Source organism: Podarcis melisellensis (genome assembly GCF_964234715.1).
Source record: "Podarcis melisellensis genome assembly, chromosome: 14".
NCBI classification, from domain to species: Eukaryota; Metazoa; Chordata; class Lepidosauria; order Squamata; family Lacertidae; genus Podarcis; species Podarcis melisellensis.
The window spans coordinates 9,658,424-9,685,234 of record NC_138546.1 but is presented as its reverse complement, the minus strand read 5'-3'; the positions used below and the strand labels follow the sequence as shown (position 1 = coordinate 9,685,234).

The following is a 26,811-nucleotide window of genomic DNA, read 5'->3' as shown; positions in this document are numbered from 1 at the left end:
CTTCCTTTACCTCCAATACTCCTCTCCCCCCAAAAAGTTACAGGTATGTCACTCTTATTCCACTTGGTTGCAGATCTAAGCATCCCCACACTTTGCTGCTGTATGTTGGCACCACCAATTTGTCAAGCAACTAAATAATAATCATTACATTTGTAAAAAGTATTTCTTAAAAAAAACCCTGTAGGTGGCAAGGACCATCTTAAGAGGCACTCACCCCTCACTCTCACGCAAGAAGGAATGCCTTTGCCAAGATGTATGTCTGCTGTGATATACAATATCTTTTTTAAAAGTATGCTTCCTTTCTTCAAAACTTCTGTTAATGATATGTAAATTTATGCTAATTTAAAATGAACTTGAACTTATTCAAGTAAGATTTCTCTGATCATGCAATAGCCTCATTTTTCTCACACTGAAACCCACATGTTACCCTCAGAGTATAGGTCAAGAAGGTGAGCCACTGGCTAATGGGCCTGCAAGATCCCATTTAAGGTAACAGCAGCACTGTAAAAAATTATAATCATGAAGCAACACTGGGAACCCCTTCCCCGAGCATTCCCAGAACAGGTAGGTGCACTCTGGTCTGCCTGTTCCTAATTCCTGCAACTGAAAAAACTCCTTAGCTGGTGAAAAGAATCACACACATAACTTTTAAGAATTCTGGCCCTCCTGTTGTGGTTTCATTGTGACAACTCCCATGCTATTTTCCAAACCACTACAAGTTGACTGCATTTGATATATATGAAGCTCCCGTATACTGGATCCGATCATGCTCTTTCTAGACCAGTATGTAGAACATAAGAAGCTGCCTTATACCAAATCAGACCCTTAAGTTCATCTAGTACTGGCTGGTAGCAGCTCTTCAGGGTTTCTGACAGGGCCTCTCCCAATCTTCCCTGGAGATGCCAGGAACTGAACCAAGGACCTTCTGCATGCAAAGCAAATCCTCTACTGCTGAGCTATGGTCCTTTCCCAATATTTTCCTGTATTCTCTAACTGGCAGGAGTTCTTAGGGGTCTCAAGACAGAGGACTGCAACCAAGCAATTGTTCCCAGCTAATTTGGATACTGTAATTTGTCCTTGAGAATATCTCAGCTGGTGCCTGGATCACTAGGAGTTCCTTCAGTATCAAAAGTTTGAAAACTAATGTACTTTAGAAAGGATATGGCATGCATGCAACCATGCACAAAATGTGGGCAAAATGTCTGACTTTATGCATTGATAATTAAGTGAACAGGTAATTCAAGCTTTGTGGTTTCAGTTAAGCCTTTTCAAGATGTATAGTAAGAGTAAGAAGTACTATATGTAATAATTATTTAAATAATAGGGCATTTGCATAGACATTGATAAGATAATATGACATACTGTTTGCTGACTCCTACCAGGCTGAGCATCTGACAAGTCTGGGAAGGTGAGGCAGTAGATGGAAAGTTTTTAACTAACGAAGTAAATACATGACAATCAAAATTCATTTTTAAAAACACTCAAAAACACCTTCAAGGAGGTTGTCTATCCAAGTCACAAATACAGAGCTCATACATTAATGCAGGCCTAACTGGAAGTCCCGCTAGGTGAACTGAGAACATGTTAGTACTTCTTTATAAATAAAAGGGATTTAAGCATTTTAAAAATGAAGGTTTTCCAGGATAAACCACCAAAGACCATTTGATTTTAGGCAGGAAATTATAAAATTTAAAAGATATCAAGATCCAATGGAATTAAGTGTCCGACATTTTCTGTTAAAATCAAGAGATCAGCTTTGTAACTGTAACACTCAGGTACACCAACATCTTTCATGATTACAAATGAGCTTTGCATCATAATAAAATGAAAAACATAAATACCACTCTCCTTTCCACTAACTAGAAAGCAGTTAGTTTTTTTCTCTCTCTATATATATATGTATGTTTGTGTGTTTGACTTATTTATTTTTAGCTAGTCTCAATTAATCAAGGCCATAATTATAGGGTAACTTCAGACTGTAAATTACCAGAAAAAATGAGTGGGTGGTGGTTGTTGCTGCTAAGCATTCCCTAAGCAACACCCTCTGGAAATGACCATCCAAGTAGGATTGGAACCACTGCAAAGTGGTGCCACCCACCCCTAGTTCGGACAGTTACTCCAGCAGAATACCGTAGTCGAGGGTATCGAAAGCAACTGAGAGGTCAAGAAGAATTAACAGGGACACATTTCCCTTGTCTCTCTCTAGGCAGGGGTCATCATACTGAGCGACCAAAGAAGTTTCTGTGCCAAAACTGGGTCTAAACCCCAGTTGAAACAAATCCAGAAAATCTGTTTATTCCAAAAGCGCCTGGATCTGGTCTGCAACCACTTGCTCCAGAACTTTGCTCAAGAAAGGGAGATTAGGAACTGGCTGGTAGTTAGGTTTTCCAAATCCAGGGAAGGTTTCTTAACGAGTGGTTTTACCACTGCCTCTTTTAAACAGGCAGGGATCACCCCCTCTTGAAAAGAGGCGTTGATCACCTCCCTGGTCCAGCCAGCTGTTCCGTCCATGCTGGTTTTTATCAGCCAAGAGTGGCAAGGATCTACAGCACAAGTGGTCGCCCTGACCGATCCAAGCACCTTATCCACATCCTCGAGCCTTATCAACTGAAACTCATCCAACACAACAGGACTAGACTGTGCTCTGGGCACCCCATGAGATTCACCTGCTGTAACAGCACAGTCAAGTTCTTGGTGGGATGCAAGCGATTTTATCCTCAAAATGCTTTGCAAACAAGTCACAGCGAGATACAGTTGGTTCTACCACCTCCTTTGGGCCAGCCTATAAAAGCCTCCATACAAACCAGAAAAGCTCTGCTGGACGACATAATGAAGATGCAGTAGAGACAGCAAAGTATGCCTTCTTTGCGGCCTTCACTGCCACTAGGTAGGCTCAATAAAGAGCACTTACCAGAGTTCAGTTGCATTCATTCGGATCTTTCTTCCACTTGCATTCAATCTGTCTCCCAGTCCTAAGCTCTGGAGTATACCAGGGGGCCAAAGGGGCTCCATGAAGTGGGAGCGGGTGCTCAGGGGTGATTGTGTCAATAGCCCAAGCCATTCGGGTGTTCCAGAGGTTGGCTACGGCTTCGACAGAGGTGCCACTCATATCAGCCAGAAAAATCTCTATATGAAATATCCTCTATAACTGGAAGAGTCAAGTTGTCTGGGTTCTGATCTAAATGTAGTATTTTCCACATTGTAAAAATCATGCATTAGTAAACAAGCAATGCTATTGCAGGAGTCTAAAAAGATTGCTTACCTAAGTTGTGTCGCTTTGCCTTTGCGTGCTCGTGGATGTGTTTCTTTGTAAAACAGCCAAAGAAAACACAGTACAGGCAAGAATGAAGTCTGTTCAGATGGGCACCACACATATGACAGATGCACGACTTTGCCTGAAATACAAAGATGATATTCATTACAAATAGCAAATACTTTATTGTGTAAGTTCATCCACTCTCTGATTAGGTTTGTAAGTACTAACATATGTGTGACATTTATTTCTACTTTCCAGTATTAAAATGAGCCAGACTGATAGCTAGAACTGAATTCTCCATCCAAAAGGGATATGCAGACAGCTATTATGCATGTTTTTCCACTAATGAAACACTTTTATAAACCCATATCTCTGGTGGTCCATCCCCATTTATTATGGCACAGATACAATCCAAGACAATACCTATCAGAACAGCTAGAGATTATTAGAAAGTGGTGCAACATCCTGTTAACCTTCTGCTAGCCAATCAGATGTCTTTAGTCAATTAAGATTCGCAAACTGCTAAAATGGATAGCTAAGCAGATAAAACTCATCAGATGAATACAGTGGTGCCCCGCAAGACGAATGCCTTGCAAGACGAAAAACTCGCTAGACGAAAGAGTTTTCCGTTTTTGAGGTGCTTTGCAAGACGAATTTCCCTATGGGCTTGCTTCGCAAGACGTTTCGTCTTGCGAGTTCTTGCGAGTTTTTTCCCTTTCCCCCCTTTTTCTAAGCCGCTAAGCCGCTAATAGCGCTAATCCGCTAAGGGCCGTGCTTCGCAAGACGAAAAAAACGCTAGACGAAGAGACTCGCGGAACGAATTATTTTCGTCTTGCGAGGCACCACTGTAACTTGCTCATTTGTTTATTTATGCAGCTAAAGTTGACGGAGAAATACTCTCTGATGCACTGAACTCTTATTATAAAGATGTGAGAAAAGACAGGAAAGACTTTTTTTGATAATATAAAGAGAGAGTTCCCACCACTGTGCAGTACCACAACATATTTTAGACTAGCAAAATGTCTCTTATATGTATGATGGGGACGAAGGATGTATTCAAGTGCACAACAAACATATATTACACACATAGTTTGTCAGCGAAGGCCTGGCCACTTGCTGCCAGGGATGTTGATTTGTTTTAACCCCCACTGCAACTCCATCCCCAAGTATCCTTTTTATTTTAGTCCATTCATGGATGATGACCATTCATTCCTACTGAGAAAAGAAAGGGGTACATACAGAAAAATCACTGCAGCGGAGGTTAGACATGCTTTCTGTTTCTTTTGATCCCAGCACTCAATTCAGGATTAGTCTCCTCAGCTGTGTCACAGTCAGTTTACTTTGCCCCAGAGAAGTGTGAGAGTTCCAATCTGCATCTCTTTCCCGCGAGTTTTACTTTCCGGATACGTTAAAATATTGGGAACTGGGTTTTGTTTTGTTTGTACTTATTATTCTATGTCTACCAAAAACCCTTTTGTCCCCATTCCATTTGCCAAGATTTGTACAAAAGTCAGAAGGTACCAATTTAAAATTGCATGCTGGTCTAGACACACAGACTTTAGGAAATGGTTAGGTATTAAATTCAGGTGGGAGGTTAACCATTTAAGCACTCCATTAAAAAACCAAAACCATTTAACCATTGCAGCCAACCAAGTTCTGTTCAATGCAGACTCATTTAAACTAATGGACCTAAGTTAGTAATGTCTGTTAATTCCAATGAGTCTACCCAGAGAAGAACTTAGCTGGATAAAACACTTTAAGTCCAACTTTGACTTAAGCATCGCATCCAAGCTGAGAGGTGAAAACAGATCCACTTACAACAGCTCCCAGGGTGGGAGGCTGGGAGAAGAAAGGGAAGTGACTGGGTGAGCTGGGAGAGTTCACCCCTTTCTGTGTGAGACAAGGGTTAAGATCTACCTTTGAGAGAGCACTTTGCCTTTTCTTCCCTCCCCTTTCTTTTTCATTTAGATTAATTTGTTTTTTATTGTATTATGAAAAAGCGTCAATATTTTTTAAATGGAAAACCGATCCTCTTACAAACCCAAAACCACCCATCTATTTTATGGATTATTTTTAAACATAGATACAATTCCAAGACTTATTTACATAAAAGTTGAAAATTTCATAATGCATCAATACAGAGCTGTAATTCTTGGGTACAAATGGCTAAAATATGAGCAATCTCTCTGATGAACTCTTGACAATTTTGTTTCTAATTTGATTGTACAGAACACAATGAGGTAACAGAAAAGAACCTACTTTGTTACAGGCACTCAAGAATGACTAGCAGAAAGTGACATCATTTTGTTCCTGGGAGTCTTCAAAAGTAAAAAAAAAACATGTGAGAAGTAAGGACAGGAAAAGGAACTCCCAAGGAGGGTGGGCTAAGTAGGTATAGGCAGGAAGACGTTGGGCTTATTCTAAAGAAATGTTACTAACCTGACATTTCTCAATGAACAATAGACCATTTCCATATTGAGAATGCCCAAGAATTAGAATGCCCACTCACATTAGCATGTTTGGGAACATTCTATGACATCACAGCAGACTAGTCAATGGCAAGTAAGAAGCCAACGTATTAGTAGAGAGGCAATAGCCATTCTGACCTCACATATATAAAAAAGCAAATTCTCAAACTTGCAGGCAAGTACTAAACAAATGTTTTTGTTCAAATTTCTATACTGCCCTTCATCCGAGGATCACAGGGTGGTTTGCAAAATAAAAACACAAAAATACATACCATTGTAACAAACAAAAACAATATTCCCCCCCCCCCACATTTTAAAAGGCCATAGCTAGTTTAATTAGGCAAATGTTAGTTATGAGCCAATATGCACCAATGTGTCAGAAAGCAGCTTGAACGCTGGGTTAGAGAAACTGTCAGATGCCTTGGATAACTATTTAACTGCCAAAATTATTCCGGGGAAAAGAGAGGGAAGGAATAACACCCAGCGAAGCAAGAACTCCTGTTCAAATGAATGCTAGCCCCGCCGCCTAAATGCCAATACATGTGTTGACTTTGTCCCTGACTGGTGTGAGGCCAGCATCCTTTCAAGAAGACCTAACACAGATGCAGAGATTGCATCCCCATGAAGATAGTTCTTCAGTCAACCACTGACTGCAGCTAAGAGGCAAGTAGGCAGCATGTTCTCAGAAGCCCTTTCATGTGTGTTTTGTTACCAAACACCCGAAAGAGCGCTAACAAATCTGTTCCTATTCTAATCAAAGAAAAAGCTCTTCTGATACCAAATACTGCAAGACTTACAATGATTTCTTACTAGACAGACACTGAACTCAACTGTATTCTGTAATCTTAAACACGTTTAAGCTAGGAGTCCTACTGATAATGGTTTCTGGGTAAACAGGCTTAACAACAATGATGATGCAATTCTTTTTCAAATCACGACTTTTTCAAAAGCTCAAGGAAGTTTGGGAAAAGATAGAACATGGCAACATCAAGGTGGCTTATGAATCATTAGCCGGGAGTGTTAAAAATATAGACGGCTGCTATTTATGACATTCAGCATTGCAACTCACAAAACTAAAGTTTAAAGAAATTATGCAAGCCTGTAACACAGCACTTGGGACTGAGATCTTAATTTTTCCAGCTGTTGACAAATAGCAATGTTGTTTACTGGTTTAACCATCTAGAGTAGGGGTGGGGGACCTTTTCCAAATAGACGGCCACATTCCCTCATGGGCAACTTCCCAAGGGCTACATGCCAGGGATGGACAGGCTCAGATGCAAAAGTGGGTGGGTGAGATATATAAGTGGGCATAGCAACAAATGTGATTCTTACCTTTGTACAACAGAGATCATTTCAGACTTGTGGAAGTGAGAGGTTTCTATACACACCAACCCACATCTCTTCACCCTCCATCCAGGCAAGGAAGCAGCAGCATCTTAGCCTGGCAAAAGCAGTGGAGGAAAGTGCAGAACAGAAGGAGGTAGCATAGCTTTGGAAGAGGGTGTAGCCTGGGGAAGTGTTTCAGGAGCTGAGCAGAAGTTAGGAGGGCTGCATCTGGCCACTGGGCCTGAAGTTCCCCCACCATGATCTAAGAGGGTAGCGTATGATCAAAAACATTGTCTGGGAAATTTAAATACAGTGGTACCTCTGGATGCAAATGGGATCCGTTCCGGAGCCCCGTTTGTATCCTGAAGCGAACGCAATCCGCGTCTGCACGTGTTATGATTCTCCGCTTCTGCGCATGATGTCATTTTGAGCGGAGCGTAACTTGAAAATGCTCAACCTGAAGCATATTTAACCCGAGGTATGACTGTATGCCAACTAAATGCCCTGGTACAATATTGCAGCCAGTGCTTATCAGACCTCGCTTTAAGTGCTATGTGAATTTCCCTGGTTAACCAAAGCTCCTTCAAGGAGTGGGAAATACAATGTATAAGGATTGTATTAATAAGGATGGGAAAGTAAATAGTTAGTAGATAAAACACCTAATAAGAAAGTCATGAGGGCTTCTGATAGCCCTGTCATTATGCTTATTTTTTTCTGCTGGGATTTAGGTTGTATGTGTTGCTACTACAGTATATAATCTCCACAAGTAGGATTCTTACATAAATATAAACACAAGAATATCAGGGAAATAATGGGGAGAAATAACAGAAAGACAATACTGGGCAATACACTTTGCCATACTAAGGTCTACCCAGATTCTCCAATTCTGTGATTGTATAGAAAAATTTACAGAATCTGAATGAAGAATTCACCAGCCTTCCTGAGAATACCACCTAATGGGAGGGCAAGGAACCAAGTTTGCTTTTCACAGCTTTATATCATGAAAAGCTCTCAGATTTCCAGCAATATGACTTTACTTTGATTGCTAATTTATACTAGAATTTGGTGTAGAAATTTCTATTTGTGTTTTTTTTTTTAGAGTACAGAATACAAGAAGTACCACTAATGTGAATTAAAGGGTTAGAAAATGCTGGGCTCTTAAATAATAAAAAATATTCACATAAAACCTAAGGGTATTATCCTACAGTGAACAGCTAAGATTCCAGTGTATCCTACTAGAAGAACTGAACACTTTCCTTAACAGGAACAAAGCTGACAAAGTCTTTGCTGCATGGAGAAGATAGTGAAAGTAGACTGATGGACCTATGAGCTTATCTGAAGGTTTTCTACATTTGCCACGATTAGAAGCTCTCTTTCCCATTTCATGTTGAATTTCAGTTCTACAGCAATAAGCTATACTAAAAAAAAAGTACCAAAATACAGAAGACATATGAAGAAAATACATTTCATGTCTAGGGAAACTTATGTTTACCAAAGCTTTATTGGACTCTACATTTAATTTTTAATTCTGTTTTGTACTTTGCTTAGTTTTGTTCGTTATAATATATTTTTGTTTTAGTTTAGTTTTTAGGAAATTACTGCCCATTACTGTTGTATGCTTACAGTTTTTAAATGATATTTCATTATAATTTTTCATAAATAAAGTTTCTTATATTGGTTTTCATCAACACAAATATAGCAAATTTACTTTAAAAGAGTAAATTTCAAAGGCTCAAATTTCCACAAAAAAAGTTCTCTAGTGTAGTGGCTCAATAAACCAATTCCTAATATAAACCAGTCTGATTATGGGGGGGGGGGAAGATTTTTTGTAATGTTTTGTAATAAGTTTGATAATAATGTTCAACCTTATGCTATTTTTAACCAGCTGTAAAATTATGAGTGTTTCTTAACACTTTTTGGTTTCATTTTATTTACTAATAAAAACAATGAGAAAAATAATAAACCAACTCCTCTAGGATAAAGAACCCTTGGCAATGTGTGAGCATATGTCTAAATAATGGCTGAACAGCTGCATCTCTGTACGAGGAAACTTCTTTCTTTACAAGCTAGGAGAAGATGAGAAATTGCAAATCTCTCTCTTTTCAGGAATACATATATACAATCATACATACACACACACACACAGAGCCCTACTTATATTTCAGAATGCTGATTTCCCCGTTTTCTGCAATGCACCACTGCAGTAGCCAATTTCACATGAGAACAAGATGATTGCCAATACCGCAGTAGTGTGTTCTAAGATAGAGTATAAAAATCTATTACTTTACCTCATTCATTCCCCTGTGTCAGCAAATCGTGAAAATGTTTTTAAACATTCTATTAGGTAATGCATTGATCTAATCTTCAGGGACACGTGACTTGAGAAGTAATGCAGCAGGCAAGCTAAGCAGCCTAGCTAAGCAACCCTGCCTACCTGACATTGTGCAGGGTGTCTTATTCAATGCTGCCCATGAAGCTAAGATGTTATTTACAAGGTAGGAACACACAGTGAATGAAAATTTTATTCTTACCAGGGATTTGGGGAGGGGAGAGAGAGAGAAAGAAATGTATGTTTGGGGTAACCTGCCCTGATACTCTGATGAAAAACACTAGTTTCATTAACTACAAACCCCAAAATTTGGGATCCCCTCCAAACTGATGCCAAAGTTTTGCAATTGTTTTGCAGTGTGAACCCCACATTTTCCAGTGTCCCGCAAACTTAGGAATTGATAACTATGACCCCTGGTTTGGGTATCACCCAAAAACCTGACATTGTCCGATTCACTCCAAACCAGTCCCGAAGTTTTGAATTGTTTTCCAGTGAAAGCACCATGTGTTGCAGTGCCCCCAAAAATGCAGAGGAAGAGATACAGGAATCCCCCCACTTATGTGGAGATTGCCTTCTGGGCCCCCATGCACATAAGTGAAATTGTGTAAAGTGGGAAGGAACGTGGGGAAGAATGAAAGAGATGCTCACCCTGGAAATTGCTCAGGACCACCGCCTGGCCTGTCTCGAGACTCCCTGCCTGCTGGGAGCCAGTGTGTGCAGGGGTGATAATGACTGGCCACAGAGGCCAAGGGCTGAGGAGGATACCCAGTGGAACTGGCACCAGGAAGGGGGCATGGATTTGCGGCAGAGGTGGGGCGACTGCACCTCCCCTCCTGTTCCACTGTAGAATCTCCACGAATAAACAACAACAAAGAGGCTGTGGGACTTTAAGAGGTGTTTTTATTATGACAAAGTTTTGTTGGCCAGAGCCTACCTTTTTTGTATGTGTATACATATATAATATTGAGTTTGAAATAATAATAACAACAAATTTTAAGACAAACTACTATAAACAGTCGTTTTGGTGATATTCTTCTTAGGCCAACTGGAGTCCTGTGCCATCCTGAGATTGTTTTGAATTTAAGATCTTGTGTTTCTGAGGTTTTATGATTTTAAGATCTGTGACTGAATGGCCAGGAATTTGAATTTGCTATGGCTGCATTCACTCAGGGGTTTTCTCCCGTTAGTTTCAATTATTATAAAGCTAGCATTTCGGTTGCATTTTCTAATGTTCTTTTCGTGCCTTTTCAAGTTGAATCCAACATCTTATCACACATGATAACACATTTCAAGACATTATTTTAAGAGGAGATGATGGGAGTGTGCACGGGTGCCTTAAAAAATTAGTTTTGCAGGCAATTGGGCAACATTGGATTTGAAAAGACCAGAATGGCCACAAAGAGAGTGGGTTACAGTTTTCGGGGTGCTGAAAAATCATTGCAAAACTTTGGTACCTGTTTGGAGTGAATCAGACATGTGGGAATCTGAGTGTTGTTAACTACAGTGGCATTAACTAGAACCCCCAGTTTGATGCATTACTGGGCTTTTTTGCGGGGTGCTGAAAAATGGGGGGTTCAAAATGCAAAATGATTGAAAAACGTTGGCACCAGTTTGGAGTGAATCAGGTTTTTCAGTGATACCTATGACCAGGTATCCCCAGCCTGCGGCCCTCCAGATGTTTTGGCCTACAACTTCCGTGATCCCTAGCGAACAGAACCAGTGGTCAGAGATGATGGGAATTGTAGTCCAAAACATGGAGGGCTGAAGGTTGGGGTTGCCTGCCTATGAGTCTCTGAGTATCAGTTGGGGGGGGCGCTGAAAAACGATTGCAAAATTTTGCCAATGGTTTGGAGGGGGTCCCAAATTACGGGCTTTGCAGTTAATGAAGCTGAAAATACTCTTAAGCACAATCTTTTCAGAAAAAGAAACTTAATGGGAATGTAGATCAAAGCTTTAGCAACTCAATGGTTCTTATGTAGGCAACTGTAGACCTCAGTTCCCTTCTGTTTTGTTTTAAGCACTGTAAGCTGTCCACAGAAAATGTGAACTTAATTAGTCCACATCAAAGTCATTTCATTCCTGCTAGTAGCGAAGATAGCTGCAATATAGATCTACAACATGATTTATTTATGCAACATGAGGGAAAGTCAGAAAAAGGGGGGGAAATGTTAACTCCCTCAGAATCAGTTTCTTTAAAAAAAAAATGTCCTCTGCGATTTAGGTTAAACTCAAGTGTAAGTCCACATCAGAATCACTGCAATTCTGCTAGCAGGAAAGATCACTGCAGTACAGATCCTCCACATGATTTATTTATGCAGCATATAGTTTAGACTGGTTTAGGAGTTAATTGTCTCACGTCATGCTAAATCAAAACATTTTGTGTACTCCTGGAGAGACTCTAGCCACTTTGCTCCTCCTCAGTCATTCTGCTGCTGTGCTGCACTGAGCTAAGCCCTAATTTAGCTTAGCACAGGGGTTTGGAATCTCTAGCCAATCTTGGCTCACCAAGGGACTAATTGGACCTACAATACCATTTCCCCCAAATCACACCCACCCGTCAATCAGTTGATATCAGTTGATGAGCAGGGTCCAATTCTGCTACATGCTGCTTTGCCAGCATGTTCCCTGTGGGGAATGCCCTGGCAAAGCAGACTCCTCCAAAAAACAGGACTGAATCCTCCATTCATCAGCTGATCAGTTCATTAGAGAATGAGTGTTTCGAGGATGGACCTACAGTCATATAAGATACATGCTACTCATTGGTACCCTGGACAATGCAATACACTTGCAAGATGTGAAATCTATAAATGTATGAAGCGAAGGAGTTTTGGAGACTAAAAACACTATCAGCAGCTTCATTTAATGAATTTATTGTTAGAAGGCCTGCACTAAGTGGGATTCTCATGGAGTTTCCAAGAGAAAAATTAAAACACTGGCAAAAACTAGCCAACACAACAAAAGGTTAAATATTTTATGTTTAGCATCACTTCATACCCTGCTGGTATTATCTCCACATTTTCTTATCTACTAGACAGTAATTACATAATGCCACCCCCAGAAATTAGTAAATTATAGTGTTTTCATTTATGGACACTTTGCATTAAATGCCAAAGCATTGCTTAGTTAACTGAAAACAAATATACAAACTCCCAAACTGCCTGCTGGGATTAATGGCTAAGAAAAATTCCTAGCAAATGTGTTTCTACAGCAATAAAGTTTTGACTTTTTAAAAAACACTACACATATGTACAAAAATACTTGTCCACATTCCTAATATACCAAACTATTTCAAAGATAGTACATTTAAAAAGCAACCACTACCATCACATGAACATTTAACACAATGCACAGACCTTCTAAAATCTGTTCAGCATCCAAGACTACAAAAGCCAGCATCTAATTTCAAACATCATGTAGCCTACTTACAAAACACTGCTTTTCATTGGTGAACAGTAGGATTAATGCTACTCACACTAGGGAAATGCAGTTCAACACTACATTGCACTGATGGAAGCAAAAGCCAAATCATCTTCAGAAATGAACATACAGCTTATTAGATGCAAAAGGGTAGGAGAGGAGAAGAGCGAGCAAGAAAATGCAGGGCACACTTAACGTTTTCCACCATTTGAACAGTAGTTTAAGGACTCTTTTGAAGCAGTTTCAGGGAGCACGACTGTCAATTCTCTGTGTCAAAACAAGCCAAATTTCAGTCAAAGTGGCTGATGAAAGCAATAGCACTTTTTTTTACATCAGAAAGTTGTGTGTCTGTGTGTATCGTTTTGACCCTATGCAAATGAGATAGTAAGATTCTTCAGTGTGATGGGACGATGAGCTGCTTGTGCGTAAAATGCAAGTCCCTCAGAGTTTGATCAGGCTTTCAAACCTCTGCCTGTGACGGAGCCCCTCCAGCATGGCTGCGTCAATCACTAGTAGAATCCGAAAGTGGCTGCTTTCGGAAACGTTTCCAACATAAAAGCTCCTTAACGGAAACACGTCGTCTGGCCTCTCGGCGTGACAGTTTCCGTCGAGGTGTGGGTGTCCCTATAGGAGGTCCTGAGACCTCCCCACTGGTTTCGCTTGAAGCGTCTCTGAGCCATCCCTCCGACTCACTTTCCCTTGGAGTTCTTGCTCGCCCTCTACTGGTTCCCTCTTCCGCTGCTACTGCTCTCTCACCCTCAGTGAGCCTTTGCGCCTCCGGCGCTTTAGATGTCAGTTCCCTGACATCCACCTCCCCTCCAGGGCCCCCTTCACCCCCTCCCGTCTCCTCTCCTACTGGCGGTGAGGAGGTAAAACCCTTGAAAGAACCTCCCTCATCTTCCGACGTCGCGAACACTTCCTTCCACTTGTTGCTGTTCCTACTCTCTAGGTACTCTTCGTCATCAGAGTCCACTCCCTCTTCCAACTCCGACTCCGCGAACCCTTCCATTTCCTCTTCCTCATCGGTGGTGCCGAAATACTCCCTCCTAAACCTTGCTATCGGCTGAGGTTTCCTCGGGAACCTTTGATGGAACGTTTCTGTTAAAACCTCGTCATTGACTTCCTGCGCACTTACCCAGGTGTTTTCTGACTCCGGTTCCCCTTCCCACGCCACTAAATACTCCACCTGATTTCCCTTCCACCTGGAATCGAGGATTTCCGCTACATGGTTGCGGCGTTCCCTCTCTTCCAAGGCTGGTCCCCTGACGTGCTCCCCTTCACCTCCTCCCCTGTATGGTGACAGTAACGACCTGTGGAACACTGGGTGCAATTTCATGTGATTGGGTAATCGGAGTTTGAAAGCTACCGGGTTGACCTGCTGAATCACCTCAAAGGGTCCCAATCTTCTGGGCCTCAGTTTCTTACAACCCCCTTTGAACGGCAACCCTTGGGTTGACAACCACACTTGATCCCCCACCCTTATGGTTTCACCTTCCCTTCTGTTCTTGTCTGCCTGCTTCTTATATTGTGCCTTAGCCCTTTCTAAGTTGAGCTGGAGCTGCTGATGGATGGCTTCCATCTCTTCTACAAAATGTTCAGCCGCTGGGACGCTCCATCTCTCCCCTCCTTCCCCTGGAAATGCCCTGGGGTGACACCCGTAATTAGCCAAAAAGGGACTCATCCCTGTGGACACATTCTCCGCATTATTGTAGGCAAATTCTGCCAACGCCAACTTTTCGACCCAATCGTTCTCTCTGTCATTGACATAACACCTAAGATATTGTTGAAGAATGCCATTTGCCCTTTCCGCCTGCCCGTTGGTTTCAGGGTGCCGGGCAGTTGAAAAATTGACTTCCACGTGTAACAAGCTCATGAGCTTCCTCCAGAACCTGGAAGTAAATTGTTTGCCTCGATCTGAGATCACCCTCGAGGGAGCCCCGTGCAACCTAAAGATATGTTCCACAAACAACTTCGCCGTTTCTTCCGCTGTGACTGCATGTGAGCAAGCTACAAAGTGGCACATCTTAGTTAACAGGTCTACTACTACCATGATGGCTGTTTTCCCCTTGGACCTTGGCAGATCCGTCATAAAATCTATTGATATCGCTTCCCAAGGCCGTTCTGGTGTGGGTAAAGGTTCTAATAACCCTGCCGGCGCCCTTCTTTCCCCTTTGGCTCGCTGACATTGGTCACACCCTCTTACATACTCCCTTACATCTTCCCTCACCTTAGGCCACCAAAATTCCCTGGTAACCAACCACATGGTCTTGTGTTGCCCAAAATGTCCCGCCGTGGGGCTATCATGCAACTGCTTGAGTACTCTCCCCCTCAATTCACCTTCGGGTATATACAGTGCCCCTTTGTAATACAATGCCCCATTTCTTTCCTCAAAACCTCCGGGGCTCTCGCCCTCCCCCCTGAGACCTCTGAGCTTATCCTGGGCATATTCATCATTTTCCGTTTCCTCCACCAGTTCTCGTTGCCCCACCATCGCCGCCCCACACACCCAGCGGTCCTCCGGGATGACATGTCTCTCTTCGATCACCCCCTCCCCTTCCCAATATTCTGGTTTGCGTGAGAGCGCGTCCGCCCTGACGTTTTCTGGGCCTGGCACATAACAAATCTCAAAGTTAAATTTGGAGAATTCCTGTGCCCATCTCACTTGTCGTTGGTTGAGCACTCGAGCTGTTCTCCAATACTCTAAATTTTTGTGGTCGGTGCACACTTGCACCTTGTGTTGTGCCCCAATTAATAAATGTCTCCACCTCCGGAATGCTTCGTGAATGGCAAGTAGTTCCCTGTCATACACCGTGTAATTCCTCTCGGACTTATTCAGCTTCCGCGAGAAGAAGGCACACGGTCTCCACTCCGACGCACTCCTCCCCGGTTGAAGAAGGACCGCCCCTACCGCCCGGTCGGATGCATCTGTTTCCACTCTCATGGGTTTTCGTAAATCCACATGCAGAAGTTGTTCTTCCGAGGCGAAAGCCCTTTTCAGTTCTTCAAAGGCTCGATCCGCCTCTGCCGTCCAAACAAATTTCTTCTTGCTGCTGAGACAGTCGGTGATGGGCGCCGTCAAGTGGGCAAAGTTCTTGATGAACTTCCGATAAAAGTTCCCAAATCCCAAGAATCTTTGCACGTCCTTCTTGGTCTTCGGTGTCTTCCATTCCAGTACCGCTTGGACCTTGCCTGGATCCATGGCCAATCCCTTGTCTGACAAGCGGTACCCCAGGAATTCCACCTCCTTGGTATGAAACTGGCACTTCTCCAGTTTCACCCACAGCTGGTTGGCTTGCAGCCTGCCCAACACTTCTCGAACGTCCCTCACATGCTGTTCCTCATTTTCCGAATACACCAACACGTCGTCTAAAAAGGCCACACAATTCTTGTAGAGCAAAGGTCCCAGAACGTGGTTTATAAAAGCTTGAAAACACGCGGAGCCCCCTTGTAGACCGAAGGGCATAACGAGGTATTCAAAGGCTCCCAACGGGGTAAACATGGTGGTCTTCCATTCATCTCCCTTCCTTATGCGTATCAGATTGTACGCCCCCCGCAGGTCCAGTTTTGTAAAAATCTTTCCCTTCCTTACTCTGGTCAAAATGTCATCAATTCGGGGCATAGGGAAAGCCAGGGGCTCCGACACTGCATTGAGGGCCCTGAAGTCACACACCAGTCTCGGTTTGTCTGTGTTCTTTTTGTCCACAAAGAACACTGGGCTGCCCCCCACCGCTCGGGACTCTCTGATGAAACCTCGCTTCAAGTTTTTGTCAATGAACTCCCTCAGCTCCTGCATCTCCCTGTCTGACATGGCGTACAGCTTGCCTACTGGGAGTTGGGCCCCTGGGAGTAGGTTGATTTGACAGTCAAAGGGTCTATGCGGTGGCAGTTTGTCTGCTTCCCTTTCGCTGAATACGTTGCTCAGATCTGCGTATTGCGGGGGCACCTTCCCTTTGTCCATCACTTCCATCCCCGCTAGGGTGACTCTGTCTCCTCCCGAAACCTTCCCCTCCTTGCAGTGTTCTAGGCAATGCGCTGACCCAAAGGAGACCACCCTCTGATGCCAGCCCACTAGCGGATCGTGTAGCGCCAGCCAGCTCATCCCCAAAATGATGGGCGCTCCTCCCAGGATGGCCACATTAAACGCTATCTGTTCGGTGTGCCTTGCCACTCTCATTATCATCGGGACAGTCTGTTGGCTAACTTCTCCCCCCAACAGCTCTCTGCCGTCAATCGTAGTCACCTGCAAGGGGTTACTTAAAGGGATAGTCTGTATCTGGTGCTCAGCTGCAAACTCCTTACTCATGAAATTACAGGAGCTGCCTGAATCCAAAAGCGCCTTGACCTTTAGTGGGTGTCCGTTTGGCAGTTCTAGTAACACCTCTATCACTAAAGCGGGTCTGGGGGGTTCTGGCATGGGCACTTTCATTGCTCTTTGGCCTGGCTGCTGTGCCCCAACGGTGGCAGCCAGGCGTTGGCTTTTACTTGCTCCTTGCCTTCCTCTTCCTTTCCCCCAACAGCTCCTGCCATCCCTTGCCATTCCTTTCTTTGTGGGCAAACTCTGGCAAAGTGCCCTGGCTGTTGGCAGAGATAATATCTCTTGGCGCTCTTTCCCTCCTTTTTCCGCCCTTCACTGGGATTTGAAACTGCGCGCGCCCGCGCTGTTCCAACTTCCATCGGCTCTGCCGGCGGGAAAGGTGGCTCTGGAATGTCTGGAATGCGGAACTCCCTCCAACGGTCTCCTTTCCCTTCCCGCTTTTCCATAGCCCTCGCCTCCTGGCGCGCTCCTATGGCCAGCGCAGATTTGGTTAACTGGTCCATAGACTCCGCCCTGGGGCCCCGGGAAAGCTCATCTTTGACGGTTGAAGAAAGCCCCTCTTCGAAAAGCATTTGGATGGGCTCCGCCGATAGGTCCCACCCCAATTTGTGAATCAACATGGTAAATTCAGTCCAGTACTCACGGACAGATCTGCTTCCTTGCTGGCAAGCCATTAACTGCCTTCGCACCACCCCCTGCTCAATATCGCTGGAAAACATCAGGTCCATGGCACGAAAAAACTTCCTCGTGTCCTTTAAGATCTCATTATTCGCTGCCATCAGGGGTCTAACCCAATCTTTCGCCCCGGATTCGAGATGGCCAATCACATACGCCACTCGCGATTCCTCATCGGGGAAGTCATCAAACTGCAAGTTTAGAGCGTATTGCATCTCTGTTCTAAAGGCATGATAGTTCCTGGGATCCCCCCCGAATTTCTGCACCAATCCTGGCACCTTTCTGGCGAGCGGGGTGGTTTTCTCCTTTCCCTTTTCTGCATCCTGAGCCCTCCTCTCCTCAAGCCTCGCCGTTTGCAGCGCCAACTGGATCTCCAACGCCCTGTACCTTTCTTCCAGGCTTGGACCTCCTCCAGCTGCTCCTGCTTCCCCGGTTCCGGCTGGATTGCTCATGATGCTTCTCCCTGCACAAGCTGGCTTTCGGAGACTTTCGGATTGCTGTGATGGGACGATGAGCTGCTTGTGCGTAAAATGCAAGTCCCTCAGAGTTTGATCAGGCTTTCAAACCTCTGCCTGTGACGGAGCCCCTCCAGCATGGCTGCGTCAATCACTAGTAGAATCCGAAAGTGGCTGCTTTCGGAAACGTTTCCAACATAAAAGCTCCTTAACGGAAACACGTCGTCTGGCCTCTCGGCGTGACAGTTTCCGTCGAGGTGTGGGTGTCCCTATAGGAGGTCCTGAGACCTCCCCACTGGTTTCGCTTGAAGCGTCTCTGAGCCATCCCTCCGACTCACTTTCCCTTGGAGTTCTTGCTCGCCCTCTACTGGTTCCCTCTTCCGCTGCTACTGCTCTCTCACCCTCAGTGAGCCTTTGCGCCTCCGGCGCTTTAGATGTCAGTTCCCTGACATTCAGGTTTCTTTTTCAGAATATATTTAAATCCAGCAGGACCTAGTGAATGGTCCAAGGTCATCTGATTTTGCAGAAGTGCTGAAGCTAAGCAGATGTTGACCTGATAAGTCTTCTTGGAGGCAGACCCTCACCCTTCTGCATCGGAAACATGTAGGAAGCAATCAGGCTGTAGTGATATCACCCAATATTTCCCCTGAAAGAATTGTGAATTTTGAGGTGATCAAAGAAAGAGATGCCATGTCCAGAAACTTTAATTCATGAACTATTTTCTCCTAGAAGTGAAAGGGTCTGACTGCCTCAGCTGGAGATTTCTCAATTGAAGCTAACTTATGAAGAGGCTTGGGCATCTCACTTTTGCAGTTTCTAATATTTTGCATATATGCTTGGTTCACTGATTCAGATAGTATTATATCTCACCTCTTCTCTAAGGAGCTCAGGGCAGATTACCTAGGGGTTCTTTCATTTTATTCTCAAAGCCACCCTATGTAGCAGTTAAAACTCAGACATGACTCAGACATAAAAGCAACAAAGTAAGCTTTATGGGTTAGTAGATTCTGTATTCCAACTATTGTACACACAGTACACTTTCCCCCTAGGAATCAGCACCTGAAGGCCAGATTTGGCTACATTAATGCAATCACCCTAATCTGCCTGAGGCATGTGGAGGGGACAAAGACAAGGACCATGGCACGGCAACTTTCCCCTCAAAGTGAGCTAAGTATATTCTTACAATCAGGAATAGGGTAATCACTGTTCATAAGTGTGCCGTGTCAGTATAGGCTTCCAATATTATTTCACTTGCTTCTTGGATGCAAGTTATCATCAGAATAAATTGGTAACAGATCCCTAAAATAATATTCACTCACCTAGGAGTTAAAAGGGGAAGCTGATTAAAAGCTACATCCTGAAGTTCCAAAACCTAAACTCTCACCTTCATCATGGCTACCTGACCTAAGAAAGGCACCACTTACTAAATAAGCAGAATCTTTTCAAGGTGTTTGCTTTTAAAAAACAACTTTATCTTGGCAGCTGAAATAAAAACCTTAATGTTGACTCCTAACTGGAATCCAAGCCAGCCAACTTTTGCAACTACTGTATCTCAACAGAAATCCTTGACAACCACATGCTTTTTATGGGCAATTCTGCAGTTAATGTTGGTTGTTGTTTTTTACTATATTCCTTACTGGATTGTTATTTTAACTTCATAATAAAGTCTTTTTTTAAACAAAAAACCAAAACAGTTGGTCAATAAATAAATCCTGGGATACATAAGAGCACAAATAGTAGTATACTATCATAAATTATTCTATACAATAGAATAAACTTTTAAAATAGGTTTAATTCTCCTTCCCCCCCCCCCCGTTTCAAAACAGCATTCTGCAGAAAATAGCTGCCTGCAGTCCTTCTGTAAAGGCACCTGCTATTTAGTCCACAAAGAACGTGAGAAATCTGCATTGCTGTCTGACATTTTCCCTTGAAAAATGCTTTTTAGGAATGCACTGGGAAGGGTGGCATGTTTCTAGAAAATGAAGCATTAGTCTTTAAAGGGAGGAAGGGGGATGGGACCCAACAAAGCAGCTGTCAGAGCCAGTTCTTGTTCAACTAGGGTAGAACAAGGCCAAGTCATTGGGGGAATAAGATGAAGGAAGTCCATAGCCAGCAAGGAAGAATGACAGCAGAGTCTGAGCAGTGACTTTATGCGTGTAGTAGAGCAGCATGCCCTCATGCACCATCCCATCCTGCATACAAATTAACATGTGGCTCATTTTAACAATCCATCCTCAAAAAAGGAAGGTGGGAAAGAACTGCATGTGCCCCAAGATGTGTATGTGATTGTGGTGATGCAGGTCTCCCCTTCTACTATTCACTGGACATTCATATATATATATATCCCCCCAAAAATGGTCAGTCGAGATACTCACAGAGGAGCACTAACTCATTTAATATATGTGCCATATTTATTCTGGAAATACTATTGTTACTTTACCTCAATAGCTTGTTACCACAGATAAACCATTTTGCTGTGGCTGCAAGTCAACATTTAAGGAGCTCAGAAAGAGGCAGGAATACATTGTTACAATGGGCTATGTTCACTATAAATCTAGTACAACTATCCCTCATATATTCTTTAGAATTAAATCTATTGTATTTGAGCAGGGGAATGTGATTTCTAATCTGGTCATGTCTGGGGTGCAGGAGAATATATTTGGATGCGGAAGCTGCAATCCAACAGTTCCAAGGCAAAACAGGACATTTTTATGATAGAAGAAAAGAGGTGTGATAGAATAGTTGTTTAAATGGTCAGATCACCTTTTGAGAAAGGGTATACAAAATACATTAATCATAATAATAATTTATTATTTATACCCCACCCATCTGTAACTTAAATGACAAGGTTTCAACCGAAGCATAATCTTATTTTTGTGACAGCATTTTTTGTAACTGTAGTTTTTAAATCATTTTTCATGATGTATTTAAATTCTTGTAACCCGCCCTGGGACCTTAAGGAGAAGGATAGTTAATAAAAGCACCGGCATGCTTAAGGTATCTAAACTGAAGCATTCTGGAGTCTAGAACTAGTATTTAGACCATTTAAGGAAGCCAATTCTAAAACAGTCAGGAAAGAAACCATCCCATCAAAGAGTACCAACAGAGGGATTGATTGCCTTTAAGTGAAAAGAGATTCCCTTTGCTTTTGGGAGCATAGCTGAAACAGTTAATCTTTGCCAAGTCTTAAGCAGGTCCTATTCATGCCACCAGTTGTGGTTTTTTAAAATCCATGCTTACACATAGACATACAGATTCACCTTTCTTTGTTAGGCAATAATGTTTATAACATTATGTTGTAGAAAGGACTACTAGACAGAAGAGTTCAATTTGGCACGCTTGTATGGCTGTGGAAGCACAAATCGACAAGACCAGCAGCATGAACAGTTACAGAAGGACTCTGCCATGTGGCACAGAACCAACTCTGCTGGCTGGTCTACACCTCACTGCCCTGAACAAGGCAGGGGATTAAAGGGTTGGTTACTGCCAGAGCATGGCTGTGCACCAGGCTTTCCTTGCCTGGCAGACAGTCTACTTGGAGTCATTGCCAGCTTACAGAATGTCCAGCAGCCTTCAGGCTGTTCCTTTCTACAAGAGCAACACTGCTATGGCAAAGCAAATACATGCTAGCATAGTTTAAAAAGAAGACAAAAAGGTTCCACTAGTATCATGAATAGTAATTATTTACATCCAGAATTGGGATGAGAACTAAGCAAGACAATAAAGTACACTTACTATTTTCCCTGTTAAATCTGAAGAGCAACAACAAGGTCCTAATGCATTCTAGAAGCTAGAGAACCTAAACATGATCAATGAATACTGAAGCTTCAACAGCAAATTACCAAGTGTAGTTTCTGTAGCCTATATCACTCCTCCAAACGACCCTTAGTCCCTCCTGCCATTTTTTTCCTGACATCCATTATCTTAGCCCTTGGCAGGAATTATGAAGTATAACAAATGCAGTAATTTTCCAATTAGCAGATCTACACTAAGGGTTGTAGGCAAACTAATTTCTACTCAGAGTAGACCCACCGAAATTAGCGTACTTAAGTTGGTCACATCCATTAATTCCAATAGGTCTACTCAAATTCTAAGAAATGGTGAATACAGTTCTAAGCATGCAAGCAGCAAATATTTGTAACGAAGGAGCACCATGGCAGGAATGAACATACAGGCGCCTAGGATTTGAAATATTTTTTCAAACCTGTCTAATATAATTTCACTTTCGGGGTAAGACTGGAACAGACAAATTGGTATCAAGCAATGGTTTACAGGTTCCCCTAGATATCTGAGAGCAACAGACTTCACTGGGTCTCCCCACCCCACCCCTTTCCAGTTGCCCTGAAGCATAAAAATAACAAACACAAAAGAGGCATTCTTTTTCTCTCTCTCTGCAAACACACATGTGTCTATATGTATATGTATATATACTTATATATACATACAGTGGTACCTTGGGTTAAGTACTTAATTCATTCCGGAGGTCCGTTCTTAACCTGAAACTGTTCTTAACCTGAAGCACCACTTTAGCTAATGGGGCCTCCCGCTGCTGCCACGCCGCCAGAGCACGATTTCTGTTCTCATCCTGAAGCAAAGTTCTTAACCTGAGGTACTATTTCTGGGTTGGCGGAGTCTGTAACCTGAAGCGTAACCTGAGGCGCCTGTAACCCGAGGTACCACTGTACTGCATCTGCTTCCAGAGTGCACATTTCTACTAAAAGAATATTCCTACGTTTTGACATTCTCCTCTTCTATACAATACTGTATGCATAAAGCACATCTATGTAGCTTTGCATGTTCTTTGTTATAGTCTTAATATTCTGCACACAAAAGAGCAAAAAAATCTGAAGTAAACGCTACAAAAGGGCCAAGAAGGAATTTATGAGTACTGCATGGCAAGCCACAATTTAGCTTGCTAGTCATTTTCATAATGGTACTACAGTCCACAAGCAATGAATCAGGTATTCTAGATGCAAGGTTCTACTACAGTGACTGGACTAAACAGTGTAGCTCGCAACAAAGGAAGTAGTACTCTGAAAATGAAAAGAATTCACAATATTTGATACCACATAAATAAAGAGATTGGAAGATTCAGAGGAGCAAAGAGGTTGATTAAAGAGTCTATAGAATGCTGGACAAATGATCTAAGTAGATGAAACCAAGTAGGTTTGGCACACAAAAGAAGCAGTTTGAGATGGCAGGGTGAGATGTGAAATCTGATCTTCAATTATTTAAAAGGCTGCCATGAAGATCAATGTTTGCTGGTACTACCAGCGGGCCCAGAGTGTGTACAGAAAAGTAGATTTAATATAAATTATTAGTAACTGCTTTCAGAACTGGGCAATGTAACAGGTTGCCTAGCAATCTCATCCACTGAAGATATTTTAAGTAGCAACTAGGTGAACAATGGGGATGAAACAGAAATGTTGCAATGCCAAGGACTGAATTAGGGAGACCTCGAGTTTCCTCAAAAGTCGTAAGGATAGTCTTTAATTCTCAACTTTTTATACCAGAAACTACATAGCATCTGGGACGCGGGTGGCACTGTGGGTTAAACCACAGAGCCTAGGACTTGCTGATCAGAAGGTTGGCAGTTTGAACCCCACGACGGGGTGAGCTCCCATTGCTTGGTCCCTGCTCCTGCCAACCTAGCAGTTCAAAAGCACATCAAAGTGCAAGTAGATAAATAGGTACTGCTCCGGCAGGAAGGTAAACGGCATTTCCATGCGGTGCTCTGGTTCGCCAGAAGCAGCTTATTCATGCTGGCCACATGACCCGGAAGCTGTACGCCGGCTCTCTCAGCCAATAAAGCGAGATGAGTGCCGCAACCCCAGTCGGCCACAACTGGATCTAATGGTCAGGGGTCACTTTACCTTACATAGTGTCTGGCTACTTTATTCCGGCCTGAAAGAGTACCAACTACTCTGGAGACTGATACCTTTGATATGCCACATCTCAAAATCTTCACATATTACTGTAACTTCTGGGAAATGTTTCTGAAAACTGAACTGACATCACTGATGATTCTCAAGATTCCTAGACAGAGGAATGTTAATTTCAAACACCATTAAACCACAGGCAAGGCAACCAGAGAACAAATGAGAGAAACTGAAATAGAATGTTGATTAATGTTAATTAATCAAGTTCACAAGTTCACATTTATCAACAAAATATTCTATGTGAACTCAAAGCAAAGCTTGATTATGGACTAATGTCTGTTATTTAATGGGAGCGAATAATTAATTATTTGTACAGGACATAGGTAAGGGGAACTGCCCTGCGAGTGGTAGTTACACATAACTCAAGTCACCTTTCAAATTGTCAGAAGCAAATCAATTCATCAGAATTACAGCACATTTACTTGTACATGGAAACAGATAGAAATATGCCTAGACCGAGGCATGAATGTGCTATTTGAATTAATGAATCATATGGCTTTAATTTTTTTTAGGTGTAGATCTGACTGCCCCAGGACCAATGCAGATGTGTTATTCCATATACATCTCCCAATTCTCTCATCTCCTTTTACCACTTTACAATTGCTGCAGATGTATACATTGAAGTGATTGTATCTCAGTAATATCACTGACCAACAGGGGTGAAATACAGATCACTAATCCCGACACTTACTAATTGCTATGCTTATCCTATGAATCAATTGTTTATATTCAGAACCCTCATGTCAAGGAATGCAGCTCCACCTAAGCTTGTGATCACTGCAACTATGCTCTCAGCCATGAAACTTAAAAAAGAAATGCACTGCCATAAATGTATTTCCTTTTGCTTCTTCATAGTGGAGATGGGGATCAATGCTGAACAGGTTAAGCAACTAGGCATTTTCTGATCCGTTGTCTTACTTTGTCCAGCTTCTGAGATACTTCACACTAGCCAGCAACCCCCTGCCAAAGTTGGTGATCAGGTGTACACCATCCTGAGCTCCTTGGAGGAAACTGGGATAAAACTCTTAGTTATAAAGTTAAAACAACTTCAGGCATGTCCAATGGTTCATGCGCACTTAGCAGGAGTTTCTCATTTCTTGGAACCGTGAAACATTATGCTACATGTACAGCCAACTTCTGTGTTAACAAGAACCACTCTTACTTTCCAGATTGCAACCCAGTAACCAAGAGATATATGTTGTCATCCCCCCCCCCTTTGATGCATGCCACAGTGAAGGCAGTGATACACAAAGGCTATAACGGAGAACATGGCTATCAGCTGTGACAAAGCCTCATGCATGCTAAAGAGGAATGCCAACATTAATGTGTGGAACCAAACACACACAACCCTTTAGAATGTTAAATTCTTTTCTTACCACATAATTGCTAAGAATGTGAAAGGCTACCGGTGGGCTGTGTGGGTGGGTGTCAAATAAAGTCACTTCCTATTATATATTTGGCATATAAACTACCAGATCTGGTCATTCCTGTGACAACACAAACTGCTTTTGAAGCTGCTTCGGATTCACTATATACCTCAGGTTAAGAACTTAATTTGTTCTGAAGGTCTGTTCTTAACCTGAAACTGTTCTTAACCTGAAGCACTACTTTAGCTAATGGGGCCTCCCGCTACTGCCACCACGCGATTTCTCATCCTGAAGCAAAGTTCTTAACCCGAGGTACTATTTCTGGGTTAGCAGAGTCTGTAACCTGAAGCGTCTGTAACCCAAGGTACCACTGTATAGCATAGGAGCTGCTAAACAAATCAAAGAGCCACTTGGCCACATGAAACTAGTTACATAGTTATTTGGGTGCTGACTAGATCTTTCTTATCATTTATTCTTCTCAGTAACCATTGATTTTGCCTCTCTCCTCTTTTGACCCCTTCCACTAGGATCTCCATCCTTCCAATGGTACCTAAGTAGCGCATGTTGTACAGACACAGTTGCACTCTACAACTACCATGACTGCTGGACAATCAGTTTTCTCATTATAGTCATGACTCATGACACTGGACAAAATCTCATCAATAAATTTTAGTATGAAAATACTTACATGTCTGGCAGTCATATAATTGGTACATTTGCATATACAAGTCAATGAACAAGGAAGCTATCATTTATATACTGACATTTTAAAGCATACTTTTAAATAGGAAATGAAGCAGACAATCAAGGCTCAAAGCAGAAGGGTGTCTTCTAAAGTAATTTGTACGGCCTATGTTAGTGTACAAACATAGCTTATTTTTGTTTCTTGTGACATTCATTCTATTATTTATTTTATTTTAAAGTGAGACACCCTGGAAGGAAACCAGTCTCCAGGAAATGTTCACAGCCATAGCATCACAATGATTCTAGACTTTAATGTGGTTAATTATGGAACACATTTTAGCATTTTAAGTGTTCCTCTCCAGGCCTCTCATAACAATTGACAAACAATTTCTCATACCTGTGGAGTGTTCTTCTTTGTTGCTTAAAAGAGGAATAAGTGGCAGCTAGCAGGACTGTACCCCATTGTCACAAATGAAAGGATCTAACAGAAACATTAGTAGAACAGGAAAGAAGCAGTCTTGGTTTGTTCCTACTCTTTCCAAAATGAAATATATATTGTTTAGCCCTACAGCATGTCACA

The 26,811-nt window shown here is 42.5% G+C and overlaps 1 protein-coding gene across 3 annotated transcripts in view; it reads right to left on the bottom strand.

Annotated features, from left to right (window-relative positions):
* The window catches only part of USP22 (ubiquitin specific peptidase 22), a 107,658-nt gene that overhangs the window by 72,682 nt on the left and 8,165 nt on the right, over positions 1 to 26,811 (bottom strand). For 2 of the 3 annotated variants that reach the window (XM_081889222.1, XM_081889223.1), the window contains exon 2: positions 3,263 to 3,395. In XM_081889222.1, coding sequence (XP_081745348.1) covers positions 3,263 to 3,395 — 133 coding nt within the window. Of the gene's footprint in view, positions 1 to 1,362; positions 1,436 to 3,262; positions 3,398 to 26,811 lie in introns of those variants that run through there. The other variant, XM_081889224.1, reaches the window with a different exon arrangement.